This window comes from Eulemur rufifrons, chromosome 30 (genome assembly GCF_041146395.1).
Source record: "Eulemur rufifrons isolate Redbay chromosome 30, OSU_ERuf_1, whole genome shotgun sequence".
Classification (NCBI taxonomy): domain Eukaryota; kingdom Metazoa; phylum Chordata; class Mammalia; order Primates; family Lemuridae; genus Eulemur; species Eulemur rufifrons.
Genome location: NC_091012.1, coordinates 53,018,432 through 53,042,580, shown reverse-complemented (window position 1 = coordinate 53,042,580; position 24,149 = coordinate 53,018,432). Strand labels below are relative to the sequence as shown.

Here is a 24,149-nt window from a genome sequence, read left to right as displayed (position 1 = left end):
CTTCTGAGGGCCAGCTGTGGCTCCTGGGGAGGAGGGACCTCTGACAGCTGGCATCGATGGCCTGGGGCACTGTGAGCACCTCCCCATCTCCCTCCTTTCTTTGCCAGCTCATCCATGGGCAGTGGATTTCCTAGAGCTGGAAGGATCTGTATGAGGACTTTGGGCCTGAATGCTAGGCCTGTCCCTGGGCCCTGGGATGGATAAGTGTCTCCATTCAATTCCATCTAGTGTGTTGAGTATCTACTGGGCATCTGTTATGTGCCCTCCAGAAGCCGGTCATCTGGTTGGAGAGAAAGACTTACATCTGTGGTGCAGTTCCAGGGTAACATAAGATGGTGTCATTTAAGATGCTATATTGTGGTGCAGTAGAGAACATGAAGGGACAGGAGAGAGCAGGGAGACTGGAGTAGTAAGGGAAGGCAGCACTGAGCGGGGCTTGGAAGGCCCAACAGGGTTTGGCTACATGGCAAGTGCTGGTGTCTGAAGGAACATCATGAAGGAAACTGCTGGGGGCCAGCCAGAGAAGAAATCAACCTGGAGTTTGGTGTTCTGTCAAGTTCCGCTGATCACTGAATACCCCGACCATGTACCCTGAACCATGGGGTAGAGCATCCCACAGTGGGTCTCCAGACACTGCAGGCGCTGCTAGGTGGTAAACACTTGAGCATGTTTTAGAAGCCAAGTGACCTGCCCTCCTTGTATTACATGTTACACTATTTACATGTATGTATGTATGTATGTATATATGCACATATATTTTCATAATCCCTGCTGGCACAGGGGGAAGTTGAAGCAAGGATGTGGACAGCTAATGGTGAAGCCTGCACTAAAACACGCATCTCTGACCCCCAGTCCTTTCTGGTTCTTCTCACTCTACCCTCCCAGCTGATCCAATTGCAAGGGAAACCAGCAATCGATTGGAACCTGCCTGCCCCCAGTACTTGAACTTAACCCAACATTCTCTGGGAAGTGAAAGCCAGCATGGGGGAGGTGAGGCTGGGAGAAGAGGGAAGAAGTTTGGGTTCTGCTGTTCCTAACACTTGAGTGCTCATGTTCCCAGCTCTGAAGAGATTAAAGATCCAGGGGTGATGGTGGGGGCAGGAGGAAGCAAAATGGGTAGGCAGAGAAAAGAAACAGTGAGGAATCTAGGAGGCGTTTGTAGACTTCTACCCACTGGGGTGTTACGGACACTGCAGGTTCCCCAACTGAGGTCTCTTTCCTGACTTCACCTCCCCGTCTCTTTCCTCATAGATGGGTTTTAAGATCCCACTGCAGATATTTCTGTGGAATGGTAGCACCAGAGTGGTGGCTCTGAACCTTGGCTAGGTAACAAAGGCACCTGTAGTGCCTTCTCAAAATGCAGATTCCCGGGCCACACTCCAGACCTGTGGGAGATGGAAGTGGAAGGTAGGAACCTGGATGTTTCCTAAGCTCTCCAGGAGGTTCTGATGCACACTGAAATGAGGACCCCTGCCTTGGAGTGTCGGGGCACACTGGTCCAAGGCATCCTCCCTGGAGTTTTGCCCTGCAAGCTGTGCCCTCTGCCCCCTCCTGCCCCTGCCCCCTTCACCCGAGCAGCTGTAGAAACTTAAGTAGTGAAGTCTTCTGTTTTATGTCACAGCTTCTCCTTAGTTTCTTTTCACCATCATTCCCGGGGGATTCTCAGGAACATTCTCCCGATATCCTGAAGCTGTTGGCACCTCACCCTAGATTAAAGGAACACGTAGAGTCAATGGCTACTGAAGGCACCAGCCATAATCCACCAAAGTTGTCACAGGTAAAACTCAACTCACCCAGCTCGCTCGTGACGCTTCATTTGGCTGTTTTGTGGGCAAACATGGGGAGTGAGCACTACCTCTCCTACTTTGGTTCCTGAGAAAGAAGAAATGGAGTCACTAGTGGTTGTGTTCTTTGCTAAGCATGTTACTTCTTAAGGTACAATTGCAAATTTCAGCCATGGTCCCAGAGTTTATTTATTTATTACTTTGTTGTTGTTGTTGTTCTTGGTCAGATCTAGTCAAGAGAGAGATTTGATAGAACTAGAAAGGAATTGGCCCACTGCCCCTAGACCATACAATTGGGGTGGGTTTCTAGGCTTCGGGGTGGAGCCTGGGAAGAGGGCCTGACAACCCCTCCTTTCCGGCTTCTTTTGGTTCAGGCTGCTGGCCTTTGAGCACCAGCACAGATCCTTGTGCAAAGACAACTCCATTTGATCCCCAAATGGAGGTAATTTCATATTCCTGCACTGTATCTTACACAAAGTAGGCTTCCACTACCTATTTGTTGCCGCTGAGAGAAAAGAGATGGTGGGAAGAATGTTGAGTTGAAATTCTTGGGAGGAAGAGAGGTATTTGTGCCTTTCTTTGAACACAAGGGAACAGAACACAGAGAGATGGGCTCTGGGCCCTGGCTTTCCTGGCATGGGGTCAGTGGGCAGAAGCTGGGGCTCAGAGGTTCAGACTCGAGTGCAGAGTTTAGCACTGAATGCCTGGGCACCTTTGGGGAGCAGTTTCCCCTCCATTTGTGCCAAATGTTCTTACCCTGTACGTAAGCCCTGGGCTCTCACATTTTCCCAGCTTCTCTGCCTACTCTGGAGAAGGAATAAAGTGCAGGTGTACCGGCATTTTTTGAAAAAGTCAGAACTTAGAGCAGCGGTCCCCAACCTTTTTGGCACCAGGGACCGGTTTCATGGAAAACAGTTTTCCACAGACTGCAGGGGGCGGGGTGTGTGTGTGTGTGAGCGGGGAGGTGAACTCCTAGTGATTTCAGTAATTGTTTGCGATCACCATTACATGATTGAGAATGCTAATACTGAACCAAAGTGCCTGGAGTGACTTCTAATTGCAGCTCAATCCAAAATGCAGAAAAATAGCAGCTCTGGCTTTCCAGTGTGAGCCAGCTGGGGCACAGGGGTTGGATTTCCACTCAAACTTGGCTTTGCAAAGCAGTGTCCTTCTGTGTGGACAATGCCTTGGGCTCATGAACAGTCAAGGTTGTAGTATTGCCATGGTGCTGGAGAAAACCTGAACTTCCCAGGTTAGAGACAGAAAACTCACATCCTTTTTCTCCTAACCTCATTGTTTTCTCCCAATTGTGTGCTCCCCTTTTTCATCCAGCTACCAAATTTTTTTGGTAGGAGTTGGGAGGAAATGACAAGATGAACATTTTGACCTGTAGACTATGGGTGTAGATTATAGAGGGATTCTCCAGGTAAATTTGCATAAAGGTGTCATTGGATTTATTTATAGATCCATTTTCAAATATCCCTCTCCTGGGCAAAAATTCTTGAAAAGGCTAGAGACATTATTGATTTTTTTTTCCAGATGATTTTGTCTCTTTTTCAGACTTTTCGTGCAAAATCTCATAAAAGGAATAGTTTGTCCCTTGTTCATTTGACAAGTGTAACATATAGCTCTAGAGCATGAGGTGACTTGGCAGGCCTGTGAACAGACCTGTGCCAAAGCCCTACCAAAAGTCTTTCTGGAGGTGGGGTTTGGGGGTTGTAGGTGGCTGTGAATGGCAGTGAGGGTGAGAGGAAGCATCGGGTGGCAGGATCTACCCTCATTGCATGCCTTGGTGTCCCTAAAGTGGTTACTGGGGAATGATCTGGATAGGAGGGGACTGGTGCTGTCCCTCACATTTCCTCTTTCAACCACTGCCCAAGGAGCCTCCGCCCTTACACATCTTTCTGTCCTTGCCTAGGGAAGTTCCCTAACTTCACCCAAGCTGGACATGCCTTTGTCGCAGATGCTGTGTGGACAGGAAGTGGGAAATATGCCTTACGTCTGCCCCTCAGTTGAGCTGTGTGTCCACTAAGTGATCAGGGGTGGGGATCAGGGCTATGGAGTGTTCTCCTTGTTCCTTCTGGGTAGGAATATCAGAGGACAATATTGTTCCTAAGTAGACTCTGGTATTTGGCCTTTTCTTCATTCAGGAAAATCAGGAGCTCCCACATTGTTCTAGTCAGGAGGAAGCAGCAGCCAGGGGAGATGGCGGCAGCCTGCTGGACCCGGCTAAAGTAAAGGTGGATGGGCCACGGGACAACATGAAAGCCCAGGAAGGAGAGGAGGAGAAGCAGGATGCTACCTCTCCAGAAGCTGCTTCCACCAAGACTGGCAAATGCCAGGAAAAGAAAAGGAAACATTGCCAAATGGAACCGCAAGAAGACAGGGAGGTGCCTAATAAATCCTCCAAGCAAGGTACCACCTCTACGCAGGGAGAAAGTAGCTTGGACAAGATGCCTGGGCTCACTAATATATGCAAGTTACTTACCCTCCATCTGGGGGCTCGTCGGCCTCTGAGTATGTGACCCAGCTCTGGCACTTACCCACTGTGTGACCTCAGGGGTGGCCGTGAGGTTTCTGTAAGATCATGCATGGGCCTAGCACACCGTAGGCACTCAGTAATAATTACAGTGGAAAGCCAAGGCATCAGGTGAAGCCTAGTGTCAAGTAATGATATCTCAAGCTTGTCACAATGCCATTTCCTTCCAGACCAAGCTGTCACTACCCCTGGCCCCATTCCAGGAATGTGGGGTGAGGGACATGAGGTCAGGCCTCACCCTGCTCATTCCCAGGTGTCTTCCCGTGGGTAGGCATCTAAGAAGCAGTAGCTGCAGCTTAGTGTCTTTCCAAGACAGGTTAGCAGTGCCAGGATTCAGTTTCAGCTTTGAAGGCCTGGCTCAGTCCATGGAGTTGCCGCTGCTTCTGCTGTTGAGTGAGATGCCTGTTGCATTTGAATGAAGTCCACGGGCTTCCTGGCCATTCCCTGACTTGCACTTCTCTTTCTCTGGGAGCTGCTGGAAACCTCTGAGAGCCTGCTTCAGAGCATGTCATTCTTAGTGGTTCAGGTGGCCACTAAATCAACTGTCTGGGAGGTGGTGAGAGTGGCAAATTAAAAAATAAATTGGGTTCTTTTGCCTCAGAAGTACTGTCTGTGAAACCAAGGTTGGTCCAACTCTGACGTATTGCTTTGTAAATCACAGATCCTCCTGCCGATCCAGGGCCCAAACCTGTTCTTAGTATTCCACTTGCATCTTTTGACGCATCTGACCTTGAATGCTCCCTGTGTATGAGGTAGGTGATGTGTACTCTCACTTAACTGCCTGATGTTTTCTCCTCTCTGGTGTCTGGACCTTTCTGCTAAGGACCTACTGCTTGGTTGGTTAGCATATGAAAGCATGGCTCTAACAAAATGGAAATCACTACTTATTTGTCACCTGGGCCAGCTTGTTGTGTCCAATGCAGCCCACAGACTACATTCCCTGCATTCCTGACTCCTGACTTGGAAATACCTGGAGGGTGGGAAGGGAAAGGTCCACTCAGAGGTCACAAACTGATGGCCCATGGGCTGAATATGTCTTTTGTTTTGGCCCTCATGAAGTTTATTTTTGCATGCTCTCTCTGGTTGGCCATGTCCCCGCCCCCACTGCCTTATACCAGCCTGTGTCTCACATTTGCATTACTTTCTTGGCCCCTATTTAAGTATTTAAGTGTGTGACCCTGGAACTAATCTCAATTACTGGATCAAGAACCCGAAGCTTAAGGGCTAATGTCAATATCACAGGCCTATTCTTTGGAGGCCAAGTAGAGGGCCTGACTAACTTTTGTTTTGTGTTGTGCTATTAATAAAAGTTAGTAGTGGGCATGAGATAGATAGTTGGCCAAGCATCTCCCCTCCGACTAAAATTGCCACATCATCTCTACTTTCTCAGATCTCTGGAGAAGCAAATTATCCACATCCTCCCAGCACCCTAACCCCCCCGCACCCCTCCACCCAGAAAAAGAAAGATGCTATGATCATGGTGTGTGTGGCCATATAATTTTATTTGTGACTTAGTGGCTAAGAGGAGAGGCTCCAAAGCCAGGGTGTGAACTCTGGCTCTGTCATTTACTCGTTGTTTGACCTGGAACAAGTGACGTTCTCTAACAGTGCTTACTCATCAGTAAAATAGAGAACAGTAATACCTCCCCCAAGGGTTTGTTATGATTAATTGAGAAAATCTATTCAATACTTAGAATAGTGCCTGGCATGTAGCGAGTAATCAATAAATGTTAAGTATTTTTTTTTTCCTTCTAGACCAGAGGTTTAGGGTCCATGGACCCCTGAAGAGGTTCTATGTATGGATTCTAATAGAGCTATGAACGTCCTGAAGTCTGTGTGTGTGTGTGTGTATGTGTGTGTGTGTGTGTGTGTGTGTTCCCAGGGCAAGGTCTACAGCTTTCAGCAGATTTTCAACCATGTCTGTTTTCCAAAAGAGCATTAAAAGGAAGCTGAACTATTTGTATAAAATTGAGATGGTTGACCCAAGAGACAAAATGTCGAGAAAAGTCTTTTGGTACAGCACACAGTGGGACCCAGCCAGCAGCGACTCCTCAGATGTTTTCTTGCCCTTTATGAGCACATATGCTTCTCACATCAATCGCATGCATTTGTATTCTGAACGACTTCTCTTGTTGTATGAATCAAAATGAGTAAGGCAGCTGTTATTGGACATGTAGACTTTTAATTTCTCCTAAAATATATAGGTATCAGATTTGCTCACATGCTTGGGCAGACCTGATAATGAACGGTTCAGTAGATGGACTGTAGAAGCGCCATCCTACATGTACCATTAGGGCTTTGTTTGGGTGGCCTGGGCTAGGGTGGGAGGGGCTATATAAGCAATTCCCCTTCACTGCTTCCCTCACCCCCTCACAACAGGGTGGCAGGTGCATCACGTCAAAGGTCTGAGATAGAAAATCCCTGCTGCCGAACAGAGAAATGGGCCTCCATAGGTAACACCACTGTGGCTCTAAGCCCACAATGTGAGCTGCGGAATAGCCTTGACTTTGCTTGCTCAGAGAGACCAGGTCTCTGTTGTACTTAACCTCCTTAACACTACCCCCAACATCCAGGGGCAGGAAGTCAACCATACAGACTCATCCTGTTTGTGTTTTCTCTGAGAGCTAAGAATCTGGAGGTTTAAGTTCTTTTGTTCCTCTTCCTCTGCTTTCTCCCTTTCATCTTGTTTGTCCCTGATCTCAACAGGGGGCTTTGAGGAAGGGTTCAAACTTCGGTCCAAGAAATAAACACCAAGAGGGTAAGACCCCCTTGCAGTTGGCTCACTCTGACTTTAAAAGCCATTATTTCCCTTATCCTGTCCCCCCTGTTTTAAGTAAGACTTCAGAACAAACATTCATCTTTGCCTGGAGTAGCTGTTGTATAGGCTGCTGAGTTATGGCCGGACTCTCCCTGGCTTATGGTGATAAGACCCTGCCAAATCTAGAAAGCATTTTTGATCTTAAGACTCTTAAAACTGAAGCCCTTGGTCAAAAACATGTAGTTCTGCTTCCAACAGGGTTTGTCTATCAGACAGTGACAGTAGCTATTTCATACGCATGCTTTAGCTTCAATTATTACAGTCTTGAAAAAGTTCCTGTTTCCACCTCTCTTTAGTGTTTTTTCTCCTTTTTATTGTTGTTAGCATTATTATGAGGTTCTCTAGCCTCATGTTCTCGCCCCCTCTTTGGGGGAGAGGATCTCAGAGTAAAGATAGTGTGAAACAATCTGCTGGGTCATGAAATTAGGCATATGTACCACTTGTACAAGTTTCTAGAATGAAATCTAGTCCCATGGTGCTGCACTGGTAGAAAGACAAGTTAGAATGTGAATTTATATATTCTGATCCTAGGGAGAAAATTAGGAGCAGATTATAAGTTCCACAGGGAAAAGGGTGGAAAGAACAAATGGAGCAATGATCAGAGGGTGTGTTAATGAGGATCGTTCCAATCTCCAAGTCTCCCTTGGCGGATTGGGAGAGCTCTGCTGAGGGAAGTTACCCCCTAACTCCAACACCTCACACCTCTGCCCCTCAATCTTTAGTAGCTGAAAATCTTCCCTTGATATGTACGTGGTATGGATACCCTAGCCATTGGGGGCCACCTCTGGGACTGCTGTAGAGCAGCACCTTTGGGGTGACAAGGATATTTTGAGATGTGAAGCGAGAATGTTTGATATTTGAACCAGTTACCTAATGGCCCAGTGACCTCTTTGTCAATTGAAACAAGAAGCTTTATATTTAACCTAGTTTTAGCTACTCAAGTAGCTGGGTGTTAAGGAGTCAGTTCATTCTCATTCTCCCTCTCTCCTGCCTTCCCTCCTTCCCTCCTTCTCTCTCCCTCCCTCCCCCTCCTTCTTCCCCCTCCTTATTCTTCCCTCTTTGCTCTCATTTGATAGCAAAAGAACACCATACGAGGATGTAACTGGTGGGAAAAGATAGCTATTTCCAGACAAGCCAAACATTTTATCCGAGCTGACATCTAACTGAAAGCATTTATTATTACTATTGTTTACTGCATCACCGTTAACAATGTAAAATGCTTTCTTGTGAGAAAATCTGACCCTGCTCTGATTTATAAATGCCTTCCTGAAGTGTTTTCTGAAGTTGTTACCTGCAGTGGCAAATAAAAGGGAGAGGAATTCTAGTCTCCCTCTCCTCAAGGAAAGAGAAAGAGAGGAAGGGAGAAAAGTGTGTGTATGAGTGTGTGCATCTACGTGTTGATGGTTGATGTCTATTTGAGATAGAGAAACACACATGGTCATCGCTGTGTCATAGAGTAGAGAAGGAAGGTGAGCTTGGGAGTCAGATCTGACTTCATGCCCCAAAGTCCTTGTATTTACCAGCTAGCTGTGTGACCTTGGGCAAGTTATTTAACCTGTCTGAGTTTTAATTTCCTCAACAGTACGTACAATGGAACGAATCATAATTACCACCTTTTAATATATCAAGTTAATTATTGCACACACCAGAAGTATAGCAAGGGAAATATATTCCATCTCTTCCCAGTCACTTTACTCAGTCAGCCTGTGCGAAGTAGCAGAGTAGCCCTAAATATAGAAGTGAATTGAGTATTGAAAAGTGATACATTCTGAGCATCTGAACCTTGAACCATTTCAAAGCGATAATTATGCAGCATCTGTGGCTGCCTTTTTGTTTGTTACCACTCAGTCAGGGGCATTTTAATCATAGCTCTCGCTAAGAGATTGCTGTGTCCTTTTGTGTGTGTTTCATTCATCTGCTCACTAAATGTCAGTATTTATGGCAATTAATTAGCCAGTTATATCTTTGTTATTTTAGATAGGTTACATTCTTAAGTGAACAATAGGCCCAATTGTGAAACTCTCAGGAAAAATGGTTTTGCAAATTAGTTGCAGATACAGATTCATCTATCATCTTCATCATTAGCACCATGAAATAATATATAAAAAGCATTCATAGGACTCAAGTTACCGAGGAAATGAGTTATTCTGGTTTGGCTGCTCTGATAATTAGATCACAGCAGTGGTTCCCCAATCACACTTTTGAAAAACATTTTAAATTGTGAAAGATACACAGTGGAAAAGTGCATAAAATATAAATGTATTCTCTTAACAAAATACTGCAAAGAAGATACCTATGTAACCCCTCTCAGTTCAGGAAATAAAACATTGCCAGGACCCCAGAAACTGCCCATGTGCCCCTTCCCAATCAGGACTGCCCTTCGCACCCCTGAAACCACTATCTTGACGTCTATTTTGTTCCTCTTTATAGTTTTACCACCCATGTATGCATCTCTAAGTGGTATAATCTAGTTCTTAAGACTTTGTGTAAATTGAATTACCCAGAATTTATTCTTTCAGTCTGGTTTCTTTCACTCAGTATTAAGATTTATCCATGTATGAAGTTTGTTCATTTTCATTATTGTATAGTATCCCATTATATGAATCCACCACAATTTATTTATCAATTTATAATAGATGGATGTTTGGGTTGTTTCTATAGGGGATATTATGGACAATATTGCTATGAACATTGTCTACATATGCTAGTGCATATAAGTGTTTGCCCATTTTCTAGTGGGTTCTTCTTTCTGACTTGTACGAGCTCTATGTATGTTCTAGATACAAATCATTTGTTAGTCATATGTGTCACAAATACTTTCTCCTACTCTGTGGCTTGCTTTTTTGCTCTTTTAATGACATCTTTTGATGAACTTAAAAGTTCTTTATTTTAATACAGTCAAAATTATCAATCTTTTCAATTATAGTTAGTGTTTCTTTGTGTCTTGTTTAAGAATTCTTTTTTACCTTGAGGTCATATTCTCCTATTTTACCTTCTGAAAGCTTTATTGTTTTGCTTTTCACATTTTCATGGCCCACATGGAATTGATTTATGTGTATGGGGTGAGAGATGGTCCAAGTTCATTACCCCTTATAGATAGCCAACTATCCTAACAGCATTTATTGACAATGCTATTTATGTATTAAAATCTTTCCCCCCTCTGCTTTGAAGTGCCACATTTGTCGTAAGTCAAGAATCCATGTCTGGGTCTATTTCTGGGCTTTCTATTCTATTCAATGGGTCTATTTGTCCTTGTGCTAGTCATAAACTAATCACACAGCTGTATAATAAGTTCTGATGGCTGGTAGGACAAGTCCTTCCACATCGTTGCTCTTCAGATGTGTCTTGGCTCCTGGCCTTTTGCCTTTCCTTATAAAGTTTAGAAATCAATTTGTCAAGTTCCACAAAAATAAACAAACAAATGAAATAATCTATTGGGACTTTTTATTGGGATTATTTAAATCTTCTTTAATTTCTCTCAGTGAGGTGTTTCTAGTTTATTCCAATAAAGGTCTCTCACCACTTTTGTTAGATTTATTCCTGGGTGCTTGATTTTTAAATGCAGTTACAAATGTCATCTTTTAAAAAAGGTATTTTCTAACATTTATTGCTGGCATATAAACTACAACTGTTTGTGTATATATATTTATCTAGCAACCTTGCTAATTTTATGAATTCTTATTAATTCTAATAAGCACTCTGTAGATTATTTTCAATTTTCTAACTTTATGGTCATACCATTTGTGAATAATGACAGATTTGGTTTTGTCCTCTCGAATCCTCATATATTTTTTTCTTGCCTTAGTGCACCGGTTAGGGCCTCCATCATAAAGTGTTTTTTTTTATTTTAAAGTTATGTTTTTGTCAATTTGATAACTAAAATTTATTAATTCTGTTAAATAAATTAACTACTTTTTAAACAGAATCATAAGATTCAAAAAGTACAAAAAAATGAATATATGAAAAGTCTCTTCTCTACTCCAGACCTTCATTGGCTTATTAAAAATATCAGATCTCTGCCCCTCCCTTTCACCTGTTGAGTCGTGAATTTTAGCCACTGGAGCTTCTCCATATGTATGTTTTTAAAGCTCCGAGGTGACTCTGGTAGTCATGTTCGAAGACCACTACAGAAGGTTCGCCAATGCAGAGATTAGTAGAATTGTGTAATATAGTGATTCTCAACGTGGCTGCCCGTTAAAACCACCCGGGGTGGGGCTTTAAAAAATCCTGATGCCTGACCTGGTAACCTGGGCCTACAGACCTGAATCTCTGTAGGTGCGATGCTGGGGTTCTGAAGTTTTTTGAAAGTTCCCTAGGTGATGGGGAGGGGCAGGAGGGAGGGTTTCCCAAGGGGCAGGAGGAAATGTTTGGGAGTGATGGGTGTGTTCCCTATCTTAAATGTGGTGATGGTTTCATAGGTGTGTACATATGTCAAAGCTTATCACACTGTTCACTTTAAGTCTGTTCACTCTATTGCATGTCAATTACACATCAAGAGAGTTGTTTAAAGACAAAGCTCCCCAGGTGATTCTCATGCACAGCAATGGCCGGGAATCATTGTCCTAACAGAAAAGGCACAGGACTGTAAGGGAAGTTGGCTAGACTTTCATTTGTCAACAGTTGGCTGTGTACACTTACACAAGTGACTTCACCCCGCTCCGGACCTCAGTTTAATTCTAGTTAGCCTGTTCAATTTCCTCGCCAGTGCTTTTCAGCTCTGAGGTTTTAATTGTTCTGCTCAACCGGGCAGTGGCGGCCGGGCTGCGGGTGCACCTCCAGGCCACACGAGGGAGCCGTGCAGCCGGCGGCCTCTTCCTCTCAACTGAACACTCTTGTGAGGTCAAAATAGGCTGGTCAGGCTTCTTTCCCTTCTTTCTGTGCTCGACCTTTGGTGAGTGCAGGCCCCACTTCTCCACCGTCATCTTCAGCTGCCCCTACCCACTGACCCTGCTGCGGGTGAGCCCTTCCTTAAGCCAAGTAAGTCCATGAGTCTCGGAAGAAACAGAACAGCTTTAAAAAATGATCCCCACATTGCTTTGGCAATATCCTGCTCTCCCAAAGCAATTAAAATAGGATGTAGTTGAAGTATATGTACGTATACATATGTATGTACACATATCCATATATATCCATATCTGTCTAATCTGTATCAGTAAGCACATTAATGATATTACTCTACTACCCCTAGGAAAATTATCCATCTATGTATTAACACAATATTGTCTGTTAGAGGTGCAATTTCGAGATCCTTCACACAGTAAATGTTGCTTAGGTAAGAAGAGGAATCAAGGTTAGCAAACAAACCAAGTTTTTTCTTTTTTCTTTTTTCTTTTTTTTGAGACAGAGTCTCACTCTGTTGCCCGGGCCAGAGTGCCGTGGCGTCAGCCTAGCTCACAGCAACCTCAAACTCCTGGGCTCAAGTGATCCTTCTGCCTCAGCCTCCCAAGTAGCTGGGACTACAGGCATGCGCCACCATGCCCGGCTCATTTTTTTCTATATATATTTTAGCTGTCCATATAATTTCTTTCTATTTTTAGTAGAGACGGGGTCTCGCTCTTGCTCAGGCTGGTCTTGAACTCCTGAGCTCAAACAGTCCGCTCGCCTCGGCCTCCCAGAGTGCTAGGATTACAGGTGTGAGCCACCGCGCCCGGCACAAACCAAGTTTTTTCCATGGGAATATGATGTAAAGTGCTCAAATGGATAAATGTCTTAAGTGTGTTTGTGTGTATCTATCCGTCTTTATGTTCATATATACTCAGATGAACAGGTTGGCTACATATTTTTAGAATGAAATTTATTCAGACACTGTGGACATTAATCTCTATTTTTCTTGGACCAGACAGGGAAAAAAATCTGGATGCTCAGAAGAGATTAACTAGAACTAATGTTACAAAATGATCTAGCTATGTCCTAAACTTTAATAAATGCATTATTTTAAATCCAGCTCAGAAATGAAAAGAAAATGCTTTTCTAAAGTACAAGAACAGTGATTAAAAGAACTCTCCTCCCTACTAGAATTTTTCAAATGATGCTGTAAAACCTTAACCTTGAGTAGCTCTTTTATCTTTGGTCTTACTGCAGCTTTCTTCCATCTTAATTCCTAAATTTCAGATTATTCTATGAGCCAGTTACAACACCTTGTGGACATACCTTTTGCTTAAAATGCCTTGAAAGATGCCTAGATCACAACGCAAAGTGTCCACTGTGCAAAGATGGTCTTTCACAGGTAAACCAATATTTATTTCTTGGTTGGGGTGACTTATTTGGAATTGGGTACTAAGACAGTGTTCAATTGAATCCCAAGAGACTGCACTGTGCTAGGAAAATTACCCCCGAGACCATCTATTTCTCCTGTCTTATAACCACCCTTCCTCTCTCCACAAAGTCCTTCAGGAAAACAAGGCAACATCTAGCTTTTCATGAACTGTCAGTAATGAGATTAATTTGTACCTAAAAAAAAGTGTTAAATAGATGGTAAACATGAGTCCTGGTTCTAATCCCACCTGATACACTTTAATCTTGGGTGACTCTTTTGTCCTCTCTGGGCTTGGACTAGATGAGCTCTGATGTCCCCTTCCCCTTATCATCAATGTTTGTTCTGTGGTTTGAACAGATCAGCTCCCAGGGTCCTAGAAGAACCTCGCAGACCTCCAATGTGGTTCTCGTCCAACCCCTCAAGAGCCACTGTACTTACTAGCAGATACTTGGCTACTGGAAAAGCTCTGGGGCTTCCAGGTTCTCTATAATTAATCACACAAACTCCCACCTTCGTTTTTCAAGTGGGCCTGGTGGAATTTCCTGTGGCAAAAGAAGACCCAGGAATCTGTCTTGTTTTTCCTCCCTCAGGGATTTGTGTGCCACATTTTACATTCAGTGTTAATGTTCCTTGACCCCTGTCATTCCTGAGGAGAGGCTGGAGAATCAAGACTATCCCTAGGTGAATGTAGTCCAGAGAAGTCACCTGTGGAGCTCTCCCATGACCCCAACATCTAAATTAAGGGAATGGAGTGAAGTAATCATCAAGGGTAGCCCTGAGTGTGTGTGTCAGGATTGGGGGGAGGGTCAATGTCATACCTTTCCCTAGATGAAGGGGTGGGCTTTGCTGGCCTGATTGTAGGTGAGAAGCCCATGGTCCTCATACTTAAACAATACATCTGTGTTGGGCCAACACTACCACACTCAAGCAGAAGGAAGAAAAATCTACCCATACGCTCAGCACCCAGAGAAAACCGCTGTTAACATTTTAGTGTGTGTCCTTCCTGGGTTTTTGTTTTAGCCTCAGCAGAGGGGTCACCTCCTTCTTGGATTGGCTGCCTCCTGAGTCACTGCTTGTCCCCGAAGACTGGGACTGGGCAACACAGTTGATTCTCCTGGAGGCAGGCAATGGCAGTGGCTGAAAAGGCATCCTGGAGGCAGATGCTGTGGGGTCCCGGACTCAGTGACTAGAAGATATTCTTATCTGTCTCTGTGTATTCATACAGGGTCACACTTACACCATTTTAAAGAGAGAGAAATATTCCAATCATGTTCGCTGCAGAGTAGAGACACAGCCCATACTGGGAAAGGACCAAAATTGCCTGAAGCCAGCAGTTTTGTGCTCAGGAGCTCCCCCTGCTGGGTCTGTAGGGGTAGTTTCCAAAGCAAGCAATTCTCTGTAGGTGTTTTAACATCCATTGTTTGGTTCACTTCAACCCCCAGGTTAAATACCCACTACTTACAGATTCCTGGATATGCATGGGGTAGGAGTGTTTGGAAGGAGAGTAATAGTGATAATTGAGCCTGAGTCTGGTTCTGAAATTATGGTTTATAACATAATCTCAGTAATATCTACATGGTATATTAAAAAGGCAAATAGACAAGCAAACAAAATCACCAGTATTTAGCTGTTTGTGTTTTTTAAAAACTAAGCTTAGAAGAGAAAAAAATGTGTAGACTTGGCAATATCCAGAAGCCAAGCTCTAGGGTGTTGGAGGTGGGGCGGGGCAGGAAAGGATAGATGATTGAAAATTGCTTTTTAGTTCCCTGAACCTTTTGACCACTGACTTTCAGTATATCCCAGATGGAAACCATTTCTATGAGCTGATAAACAGAATAATGAGAATATGGAAAGAAAAGGATTTCCTCCCTTTTTTGACAGGAACATTATCTCAATTTCAGTTTTTAGGAAAGCTATGAGATTTTAAAAACTCCAATGCAGGTTTTCCCCCATTGTTAAAATATTTTTTTCTAATTATAAAGGTAATCAATTGCATGTTTTTTAAAAAAAAAAAAAACTAAACTAAACTCTAGCATCTAGAGAATACATACATCATGATAGTATCAGCTACTAATTTGTGGGTCCAAATGACTCCAATATGTGGGTCATTTGTCTGTTCTACTGATTATATGACAAGTGTTTTGTGTTTTTCTGATGACTGCATATTCTGTAATTGCCGTGTTCCCCATATAGTGCTTGGCATCAAGAAAATACAGCAAAAATGTAATAATGGAGGAGCTAATAGCTAAGTTCCTTCCAGAAGAACTCAAGGAACGAAGGAGGCTTTATGAAGAGGAAATGGAAGAACTTTCTAAGTATGTACATGCATGCTTCTATTTTCAGTTTCACTCATTCCGGCTCATGAAAGCTGAATGCACACATTTCTTCCTGGCTCCCCACTCAGTAATGTCATGTTGGTAGCTTGAAATTGGCCATGCTGAGAAATGAGAGTACTTATGCTATGGAAATTGGCAAATACTACAAACCAGGGATTCCTCCCCAACCCAGACAGCCAGTTGTTAAACATTTACCAGCGCACACCACTGAAGAAGCATAGGCCAAACCACTGACCAGGACACGTCTTGGCTCTAGTAACAGGGTGTCACTGGCAGAATTAAATTAGAGTAGCTTAATCAGGGGAACTTAGGAAGCACCTGGAAGACTGTCTTCAAATACATAAGGAGGTGCTGTGAAGTTAAGAACTTGGTGTCAGCCAGACCTGGGCTTAAGACCCAGTTCTGCCTCAAAGTGAGTATACTTCATGACCCTAGGCAGGTCACTTAACCTTCCTGGGCCTCAGTTTCCTTGATCTGTAGCTTGAGGATAATAATATTTCTTGCCTCATAGGCTTGTTATGAGGATCATATGAACTCATGCATAGTAAAAAGCACTTAAGAAATGGTAATGGTGCTAACACTTGTTGTTAAATGCTTCCTTTGCCATGCACAGGTAGCAGTGAGAGGTGAAAGGAAAGGGTGGAGACATAAGTGAGGCTCCCAGCTCTCTGCCTGGCTGGGAGAACAGCTCACTTAGCAGAAAAAGCGGCAGGCACTCACTAACTTCTGTCTGTCTTGCTGCTGCACTCCCCTCTTCCCATCCCCAGTAGAATCCTCACAGCATCCCAGAAGCAAGGTTCCTAAGACCAAAAGCTTTTATGGTTTTATGCCCACCCTATACAGAACATTTCTAAACTCTACCACCAGCTTGTTTGAATGTGCTTCTCACTTTAAATGATATGTTTTCCCCAGAAACTAGAAATCTTTTTTTTTCTTATTGATTTAGATTGGAAATACTCAGGGCATCTTTATTTCTGATCTGTAAATTAGCATGGGGCCTCTCCAAGCCCCCTTCTCAAATCTCATTTAAGGTGTCATTAACGAACACTGGAATATACTAAGGGGCTTTCTATTTAAAGGAATCCTAAACTTAACTCCTTTGAGATTTGGGCAGATGGTCTTAAATCTCTTGGTGGGTTTAGGTTCAGATGTTCCTGCATTGGACTTACTAGACAAATAAGAGGATTGGGCTCCAGAAGGAGCTGGCCTGAGTGGTAGTTCCCTAGCAGGCCATGTGTCTCAATCTTCAGGGTGCTTGTTGGAAGGCAGCCTCCTGGGCTCCCGGGGTATCGTGTCCCAGTCACCTAGATTTCAGACGCCCCCACGTGATTCTGATGCACAGGAGTGTTTGAGCATCACTGGACTAGGTTATTCTTGTCTGTCTCTTGCTCCCCGCTCTTCCCAGCTGGGCCTGCTATGCAGATTCTCTGGGGCGGGGCTTTGCAAATTTGAGACACCCATGGGGACCTTGCAGAGAATTTTCTACCACCCCTCTGGAGAGCTAAGTCCACTTATACCATCAGTACCCTTCCCCACACTGCCAGCAAAACACTTGAAGTGATCATTTTGAGTGGAGAGAGAGAGAGAGAGAAAGAAAAGAAAAGAAATAAAATAAAATAAAATAAAATGAGGTATAGCTATCACCCACAATGTTAAGGTACTAGAGAACTTCTTCAGCCAATTTGGAATGTGTGGGATGCCAATTTCAATTTCTTAGACCTTAGGCTAACCCCTGCACCCAATAATGGGACTCAGCCCACAGTTATCAGTTGGATTTCAGTATTTTTTTTATCAGCCATCAAAACTTGATGCCTGTTTGTCTTCCCTGGGGGGGTACCACATGGGGATGTTTGACCAACCTTTCTGTGTGCTGCCCCACTGTTTTGAGATCCATGTCATTTATTCTTCCTGACAGCTTAAATAAGAACGTGCCTATTTTCGTGTGTACTATGGCCTATCCCACTGTTCCTTGTCCCCTGCACATCTTTGAGCCTTGTTACCGCCTGATGATTCGTAGATGCATTGAGACAGGAACAAGACAGTTTGGCATGTGCCTTGGAGATCCTGTTAAAGGGTAAGTGAGGAGCCATGTGAATAAAGGGAGGTAGGGTGGAGAGGGATTTTTGTTTAATTTTGGGGTGCTCCCAGGAGATAGGGAGGCCTAGCTCATGATATTTAGCCAGCTCAAGAACAGGAGCATTTATAAGGTTCAGGGTCCTTCTGGTGCCTAGGTAAACCCTATGAGAGGCTGCCTATTTAAAAGAACACCAGAATTAATCTTTTGTTAGATAGGTGGTATATATTATAAAATTTGTTTTGTATGAGTGTGGGTCCTGGAGTCCAACTGCCTAGGTTCATATTCTAGCTCCAGCCTTGTAACAAGTTTGACTTTGGGCAAATTACTTAACTTTTCTGTGTCCCAGTTTCCTTATCTGTAAAGAGGGTACAATGATAGTGCCTATCTCGTTGGGTTTGTTGGGAGGATTGGTGAGTTAATAATGCACGTAAAACACAGTTCCTGGTTGCCTTAGTCCATTTTGTGCTGCTATAACAGAATACCACTGACTGTTTATAAATCATAGAAATTTATTTCTCATGGTTCTAGAGACTGGGAAGTCCAAGATCAAGGTGCTGGCATCTGGTGAGGGCCATCTTGTGTCATAACATGGCAGAAGGCATCACATGGCAGAAGGACAAAGAGAGACCAAGAGGGAAAGAGAAAAAGGGGCCAAACTTGCCCTTTTATAGCAAACTTACTCTACTCCCACAATAAGAGCATTAAAGCACTTATGAGGGTGGAGGCCTAATGACTTCTTAAAGGCCTCTCCTCTTATACTGCTATAATGACTATTAAATTTCAACATGAGTTTTGGAGGGGACAAACATTCAAGCCATAGCACTGGCACATAGTATGTGCTCAATAAATGGTAGCAGTTATAATAATACATTATGATTTTTTTTTCCACACAGGCACTGCCAGTTTACAGTTGTAGCTATAAGTGTGGGGACAGGCAAATAGGCAGAAGTCCCTTGGGGCACAGCAGAAATGGCTGGGGGTCAGGCCGGGGAAACAGAACTCATCATTGATCTTCTTTTTTGATTCTATTCTCAAAAAGCAGGTTTGCAGAATATGGCTGCATCCTAGAGATCAGAAATGTTCAATTCTTTGCCGACGGCCGCTCAGTGGTTGACAGCATAGGCAAGAGGCGCTTCAAGGTGCTCCATCAGGGCCAGCGAGATGGCTACAATACAGCTGACATTGAATACATTGAAGACCAAAAGGTGAGGGTGGCTAGTGCCAAGAAGCCCAAAGCCAGCTATCCCTGTAACTTGGAACACAAAGATGGTTGCAAAAGGATTTCTTAAAACTGTCAGATGCCTTGGGATTTCTCACCAAATTGCTGCAGCAACATTGAATGCTGCTGATTGCTGTCCAATTGCAGAATGGCAGTGAGAGTGCCCATCGTCCTGGCTCTGTTTAGCTGCTGAGTCGCATTCATGCATAAGAAATGCTACCCCAGACCAACCCTGAGGCCCATTCAGCCTAGGAGTTAGGTCTGTGCTGGGGATACCAAGGAATAGATCCGGAGTGGGGTCAACACATGTGTATTTTATCTATAGGTTTATTTATATTATTTATTTATTTATATTTTAACTTTTTTTCTTTTGAGATAATTGTAGATTCACACATGCATTTGTATCTTTAAATGCACAACCTAGCTAAGAGCTCTGCCCAATAATCCATCATCCCATAAGGCAGAAAGATGACATGTCCAGTTAATCCTTGCTTTTCTGAGTTAATGGGTGAAAGAAGAGGTAAATAATCCTGTGTTCATTTGTATTTACATTTGCTACATAGTAGATGAATAAATATTTGATCAGTGAATAAATGTATTTGACCAAGATGGTGACACACTGAGACACAGGCACATTCCTGTCTCCCTTCCCAGTGAGCAATGGGAAAATAGACACAGAAATGAGAAGGGCAGAGGCATAGACCAGCATGACCTAGTTTAACCACATGCCTCCACTCAGGCCAGTTCAAATCTCTGGTTTTCTGTGTGTCTTGCTGTTTCAGCTAATCTGCCAAACTGAACCTTTCTCCTTCCTCCATGCTCAGCAGTATCTACACAGTGTCCAGCGCCGTGAAGACAGGAGAAAGCGACTCTGGGAGTGATGCGGAGGGTACAGAATGTTTCACTTTCACTTTGATACTTTCAGGTTCAGGGAGAGGATTGTGCCGAGCTCATGGGATTACATAACTGTGTCTATGAGCAAGCGTCATCATGGTTTCATTCGCTCAAATCATCCCTGAAGAATCGGATACTCAATCACTTTGGTCCAATGCCGGAGAAAGATGCTGATCCTCAGGTATATAAAAATGTCTGTTTATGACGGGTTGCTTCACCCGATGAGAGTGCCTAGGGTTTGTGATTAGATGGATGTGTGGTTGCCATCCAGCAAATCGAGCACAGAGAGGAAGATGGATCTAATTTGGTATTGTTTGGGTGGGCAGTGGGCATCACGGGTAAGACCAAAAGGATCCCAAGTCAGAAGTGCAGTAGGAATTTGGATGCAAGACAGGTTTTGAGAGATAAGTGAGATGACAGAATGGGAACGTAGATACCACCAACAGAAGAATGTTCCATGGGAGTCCAGATTCACACCATGGTAATGTTAGGGTGACAAGATAAATGCAAAGGCTGGGACTTAAGAGAAAGGTTTAATGGGAGCTAAAACTAAAGGCTGCTACTTCCGGGGAACTTCATAATCCTCTCCCCACATTGCTGTAGGAGCTAGGAGATAGGGCCAGCTGCCCTACGAGATTCCAACTGCAAGACCCCAGAAACTTTTCACACCCCGGTGCATCTTTGCTTAGCCCTACAAGTCTAGACCCTTGCTATTGCCCTCATCAGGGGTGAACAGATCCTGAGTAAACTGACTCCATCTTTAAATTTATCCTTGGCTGAGTTATATGATGAAATCAGTTCATTAGGTTCTACTGGATCCGTCTTCTTCCTAGGGGGAAAGGCCCATTTGCGAGATCAAGCTATAGATCAGAAGCTCTCCAGGAAAACGGAAATGGTTAAGTTTCAGCAAGCTTTGCTTACCTGGTGTAAATCAGGGAATTCTTTCAAGGGATTCCATTTCTGGGAATGCTTTCTTTCTAGGAAGGCTGAAGATATCCTAACCACAGATTTCCTCACCACCATCCTTTCCCATACTCTGAGCTGGCAATCCTGTATCATCTCTCCCTTGATTCTTGTGTTCATTCCCAACTCTGTCACAAAAGAAAAGTCTGAATGTGTATATTCTAACTTCTCTGCCAAAAGACTGGTCCTGCTTACCTCTCTGGCAGTATGACCTTGGGTAAATCCCTTCATCTTTCTCAACTTTTTCCCCGTCTCTGATGTGAGAGTGGTGGATGAGGAAGTCTCTAAAGCCCCCTCTTGCTCTTTCCTTCTGAGGCTCTAAAACGTCAGTCTATTCCTTAATGGTCTGAAATGTCTTGCTTTCTCCAGACCACAAAGGTGGCCCCTTTTCTCCCCATGCAAAGGCATCATGAATTTTGAAGAGAGAAAGGCCAGTTAGTGCATCGCAGTGACCCAGCTCCCGGCTCTGGGCCACTGTGATTCAGGACCACAGTGTAGCTCCGAGCAAGCTCCTAATCAGGCTTAATGTCCCCCTTCACCTTCAGGGCAGCATTCTCCCGAGTCAGGCAAAAGACAGAGATAGATCGGCAGTGGTAACAGCTTCTTCCACAGGAGAAAACGCACATGCAACAGTGCGGTTCATAAGAGCTTAATGACATAGAAAGTTGACATCTTGGGCTTCATTTCCTATTAGTTCTGTTATCATGTTGCTTTAGCAGCAGCAGCAGCAGCAGCAGCAGCACCAGCACCAGCAAAAACCAAATGAAAACCTAAAGCCATGCAGTTTACTCCAGTCAGTGCTGCAGCCCCAGTGGTGCCACGAATCAGAATGTTCTAAGCCTCAGGAGGAGGTTTCTTAGAAATCGCCACAAGTATTGGATCGTCAGCTTAAATATCTTTGTTGATGATCCTGGACAAGTTTCAGACTATCAATCTAATGTTTAGAACTAATCATAGGAGGGAGAACATGTTTCCGGCTGCAGCAGTGAGGGACAAAAAAGAATCCAAACGAAGCTAGAAGCACAGAGAAGGAAAGAGGGCAGAGAGATTTGGGGAGAATCAGATGACCGGTTTGGAGCCAAATAATGTCAGGTATAGGTGGTTTGACCAGAATGTGGTTTTCCATACCCCTACAACCAACTTTCTAAAAGTTGTGGGCAGAAAACTCATTTCAGGCTTAGTAGGACGTAAGTCACCAATGTCTAGAATGTGTGCGGGGGAAGCTGCTTACAAACAGAAGTTTGGGGAGGGATTTATGTGGGATGGGCCAGATACATTTCTAATGTGAATGTGTTTTCTAATTGGAATTGTTGCAAAGTGGGGTTGCTGTTCTTTGGGACTATAAATCATAGCCTTTGGTTTCAGGGGAGAAGATAGCTGTGGCCCTGTATAGTGACATGGTATATCTGGACTATTGTCTTCAGCCACAGCAAGGAAATTGAAGAGAGTTAAGAGCCATGCAAAGCCTAAGGCATCATGGGACTTGAAGGCCTGCATGTTAACTGCATCAGTCCAAAGGACCTCAACAGAATCTTACAAGTAGAAGGGACTGAGTGGTGGATATTCCAGCTTGTAAAATCACACTGGCTAGGAGGCATGGTGTCTCTGTTAGGATATTGGTTTGTTAGCTTTAACAGGTACCAAAAAATGACTGCAGCTTAAACAAAATAGAAGGCCTACGTCATTGGAGGGCTAGGGCATTTCTATTCCATGGGAATATTCAGGGCCCCAGGCTCCTTCATCACAAAGTTCTACCATCCTTAGAATGTTCCCCTCATGTTCTTGAATGAAGAAGGCTGGTCCTCCCCAAGCCCACGTTCTGGCTAGGGGAAAGGGAGAGAAAGAGGAAGGTGGAGGGCATATGCCACTTTCCCAGAGCATGACCCATGAGTTACACACATCACTTCCCTTTACGTATCATTAGCCAGAACTTTGTCTCACGGCCTCACCTAGCTGCAAGGGAGGCTGAGAAATGTCTTTTTTTTTCTGGGTGGTTATATGCCTAGGTAAAATTAGGAGGAAATAGATAGAGGGGCAGTTAGCAGTCTACCACACACAAAAGCAGTTCTACCTGGGATATTTACCTTGTGCATTTGGAAATCTGCAGAATGGTATTGCTTGCATGAGAATAGGATGACTCCATTGTGTTTCTCTGTTGCAGATTAATCCGAATGGTCCAGCCTGGTGCTGGTGGACATTAGCAGTTCTTCCCTTGGAAAGCCGAGCTCAGCTCCCGTTCCTAGCAATGAGATCCTTAAAGGATAGACTGAATGGTATTCGGCGAGTCCTGGCCTTTATATCCCGAAACCAAAATTAGTGAGAGTGGATTGCTGTAAGGAGCTCCCACCCTCTCCACTGCCGTATGGGGGAGTCTTCTTGTAAATAAATCTTATTGCAATAACATCTTAACAGAAGAGGGTATCAAACAGAGGCGTTAGCCTGCTGTTGATCACAGAGAGAAATCGAGTAGAAAGACCAAAAGAATGTGACCTGTTTGAAACTTTCTGTCTTAAGATGCTTCTTGACATGCTGCACAACTACGTAAACAGCAGAGGTGTTTAAGAGCCCAGAAAAAAAGTTTTGATTTTATCGTAAAATGTTCTGAAGGTTTAAAGTGGTTTTGCTTTAATTTTCTTTCATACATCAATGACCATGTGGTTCAAATGTGAAGCAAAGATACTAATCATGTTGCTGCATTATTTCACTGACTTGAGGTCTCATTCCAAATGGTTCAGGTTTTATGGAGCATTGTGTAAAATAATGTTCATACTTCTTTCTGTTTTAATAATTTATTTTTTGCACTACTGTATCCTTTTTTTCTACATGTATGTTTGTAACTATTTAAGTACACATTGCTGAAAAGTCCGTTGCTTTATTTATTGATGTGGTTTACCATGTACCTAGGGGGAAATAATAATACTAGAAATGTGCAATTTTTGCTTTAATCATTTTTAACTACATTGATCCCAGTCCTTGGACCATTTTTGTACCTATCCAAGTAGATGTTTTAAAGAAGTTCAGAGTGATGCTAAGATCATCTGTCTTCACAGATTCCACTTTTTTCCATTTGAATTAAACTGTAAAATACTTAAGGGATTTGGCATAGATTATGGTATGTGCCAGGGTAAAGTAAAATAATCCATTTTTGATGTGTAATACAGAACTAGGCTGAAAGAATTACTTTTCTGGATTGAAGAGATGAATCAGAGGACTGTCTCTTACTATACAATCTACTATAGGAATTTATTTCAGCCATTTAATTA

General features: G+C 43.6%; 1 protein-coding gene across 4 annotated transcripts in view; it reads left to right on the top strand.

Moving 5' to 3' along the window:
• LOC138377984 (LON peptidase N-terminal domain and RING finger protein 3) overlaps nucleotides 1-23,861 on the top strand; it is a 129,209-nt gene extending 105,348 nt beyond the window's left edge. For 2 of the 4 annotated variants that reach the window (XM_069463190.1, XM_069463189.1), the window contains 8 exons: nucleotides 3,935-4,199; nucleotides 4,985-5,075; nucleotides 13,253-13,367; nucleotides 15,591-15,712; nucleotides 17,649-17,807; nucleotides 18,853-19,015; nucleotides 19,955-20,104; nucleotides 23,048-23,861. In XM_069463190.1, the coding sequence (XP_069319291.1) occupies nucleotides 3,935-4,199; nucleotides 4,985-5,075; nucleotides 13,253-13,367; nucleotides 15,591-15,712; nucleotides 17,649-17,807; nucleotides 18,853-19,015; nucleotides 19,955-20,104; nucleotides 23,048-23,203 (1,221 nt within the window). In that variant the 3' untranslated portion in view covers nucleotides 23,204-23,861. Of the gene's footprint in view, nucleotides 1-1,621; nucleotides 1,778-3,934; nucleotides 4,200-4,984; nucleotides 5,076-13,252; nucleotides 13,368-15,590; nucleotides 15,713-17,648; nucleotides 17,808-18,703; nucleotides 19,016-19,954; nucleotides 20,105-23,047 lie in introns of all 4 variants that reach the window. The other 2 variants (XM_069463191.1, XR_011231915.1) reach the window with 2 other exon arrangements.
• Nucleotides 23,862-24,149: the final 288 nt, after the last annotated feature.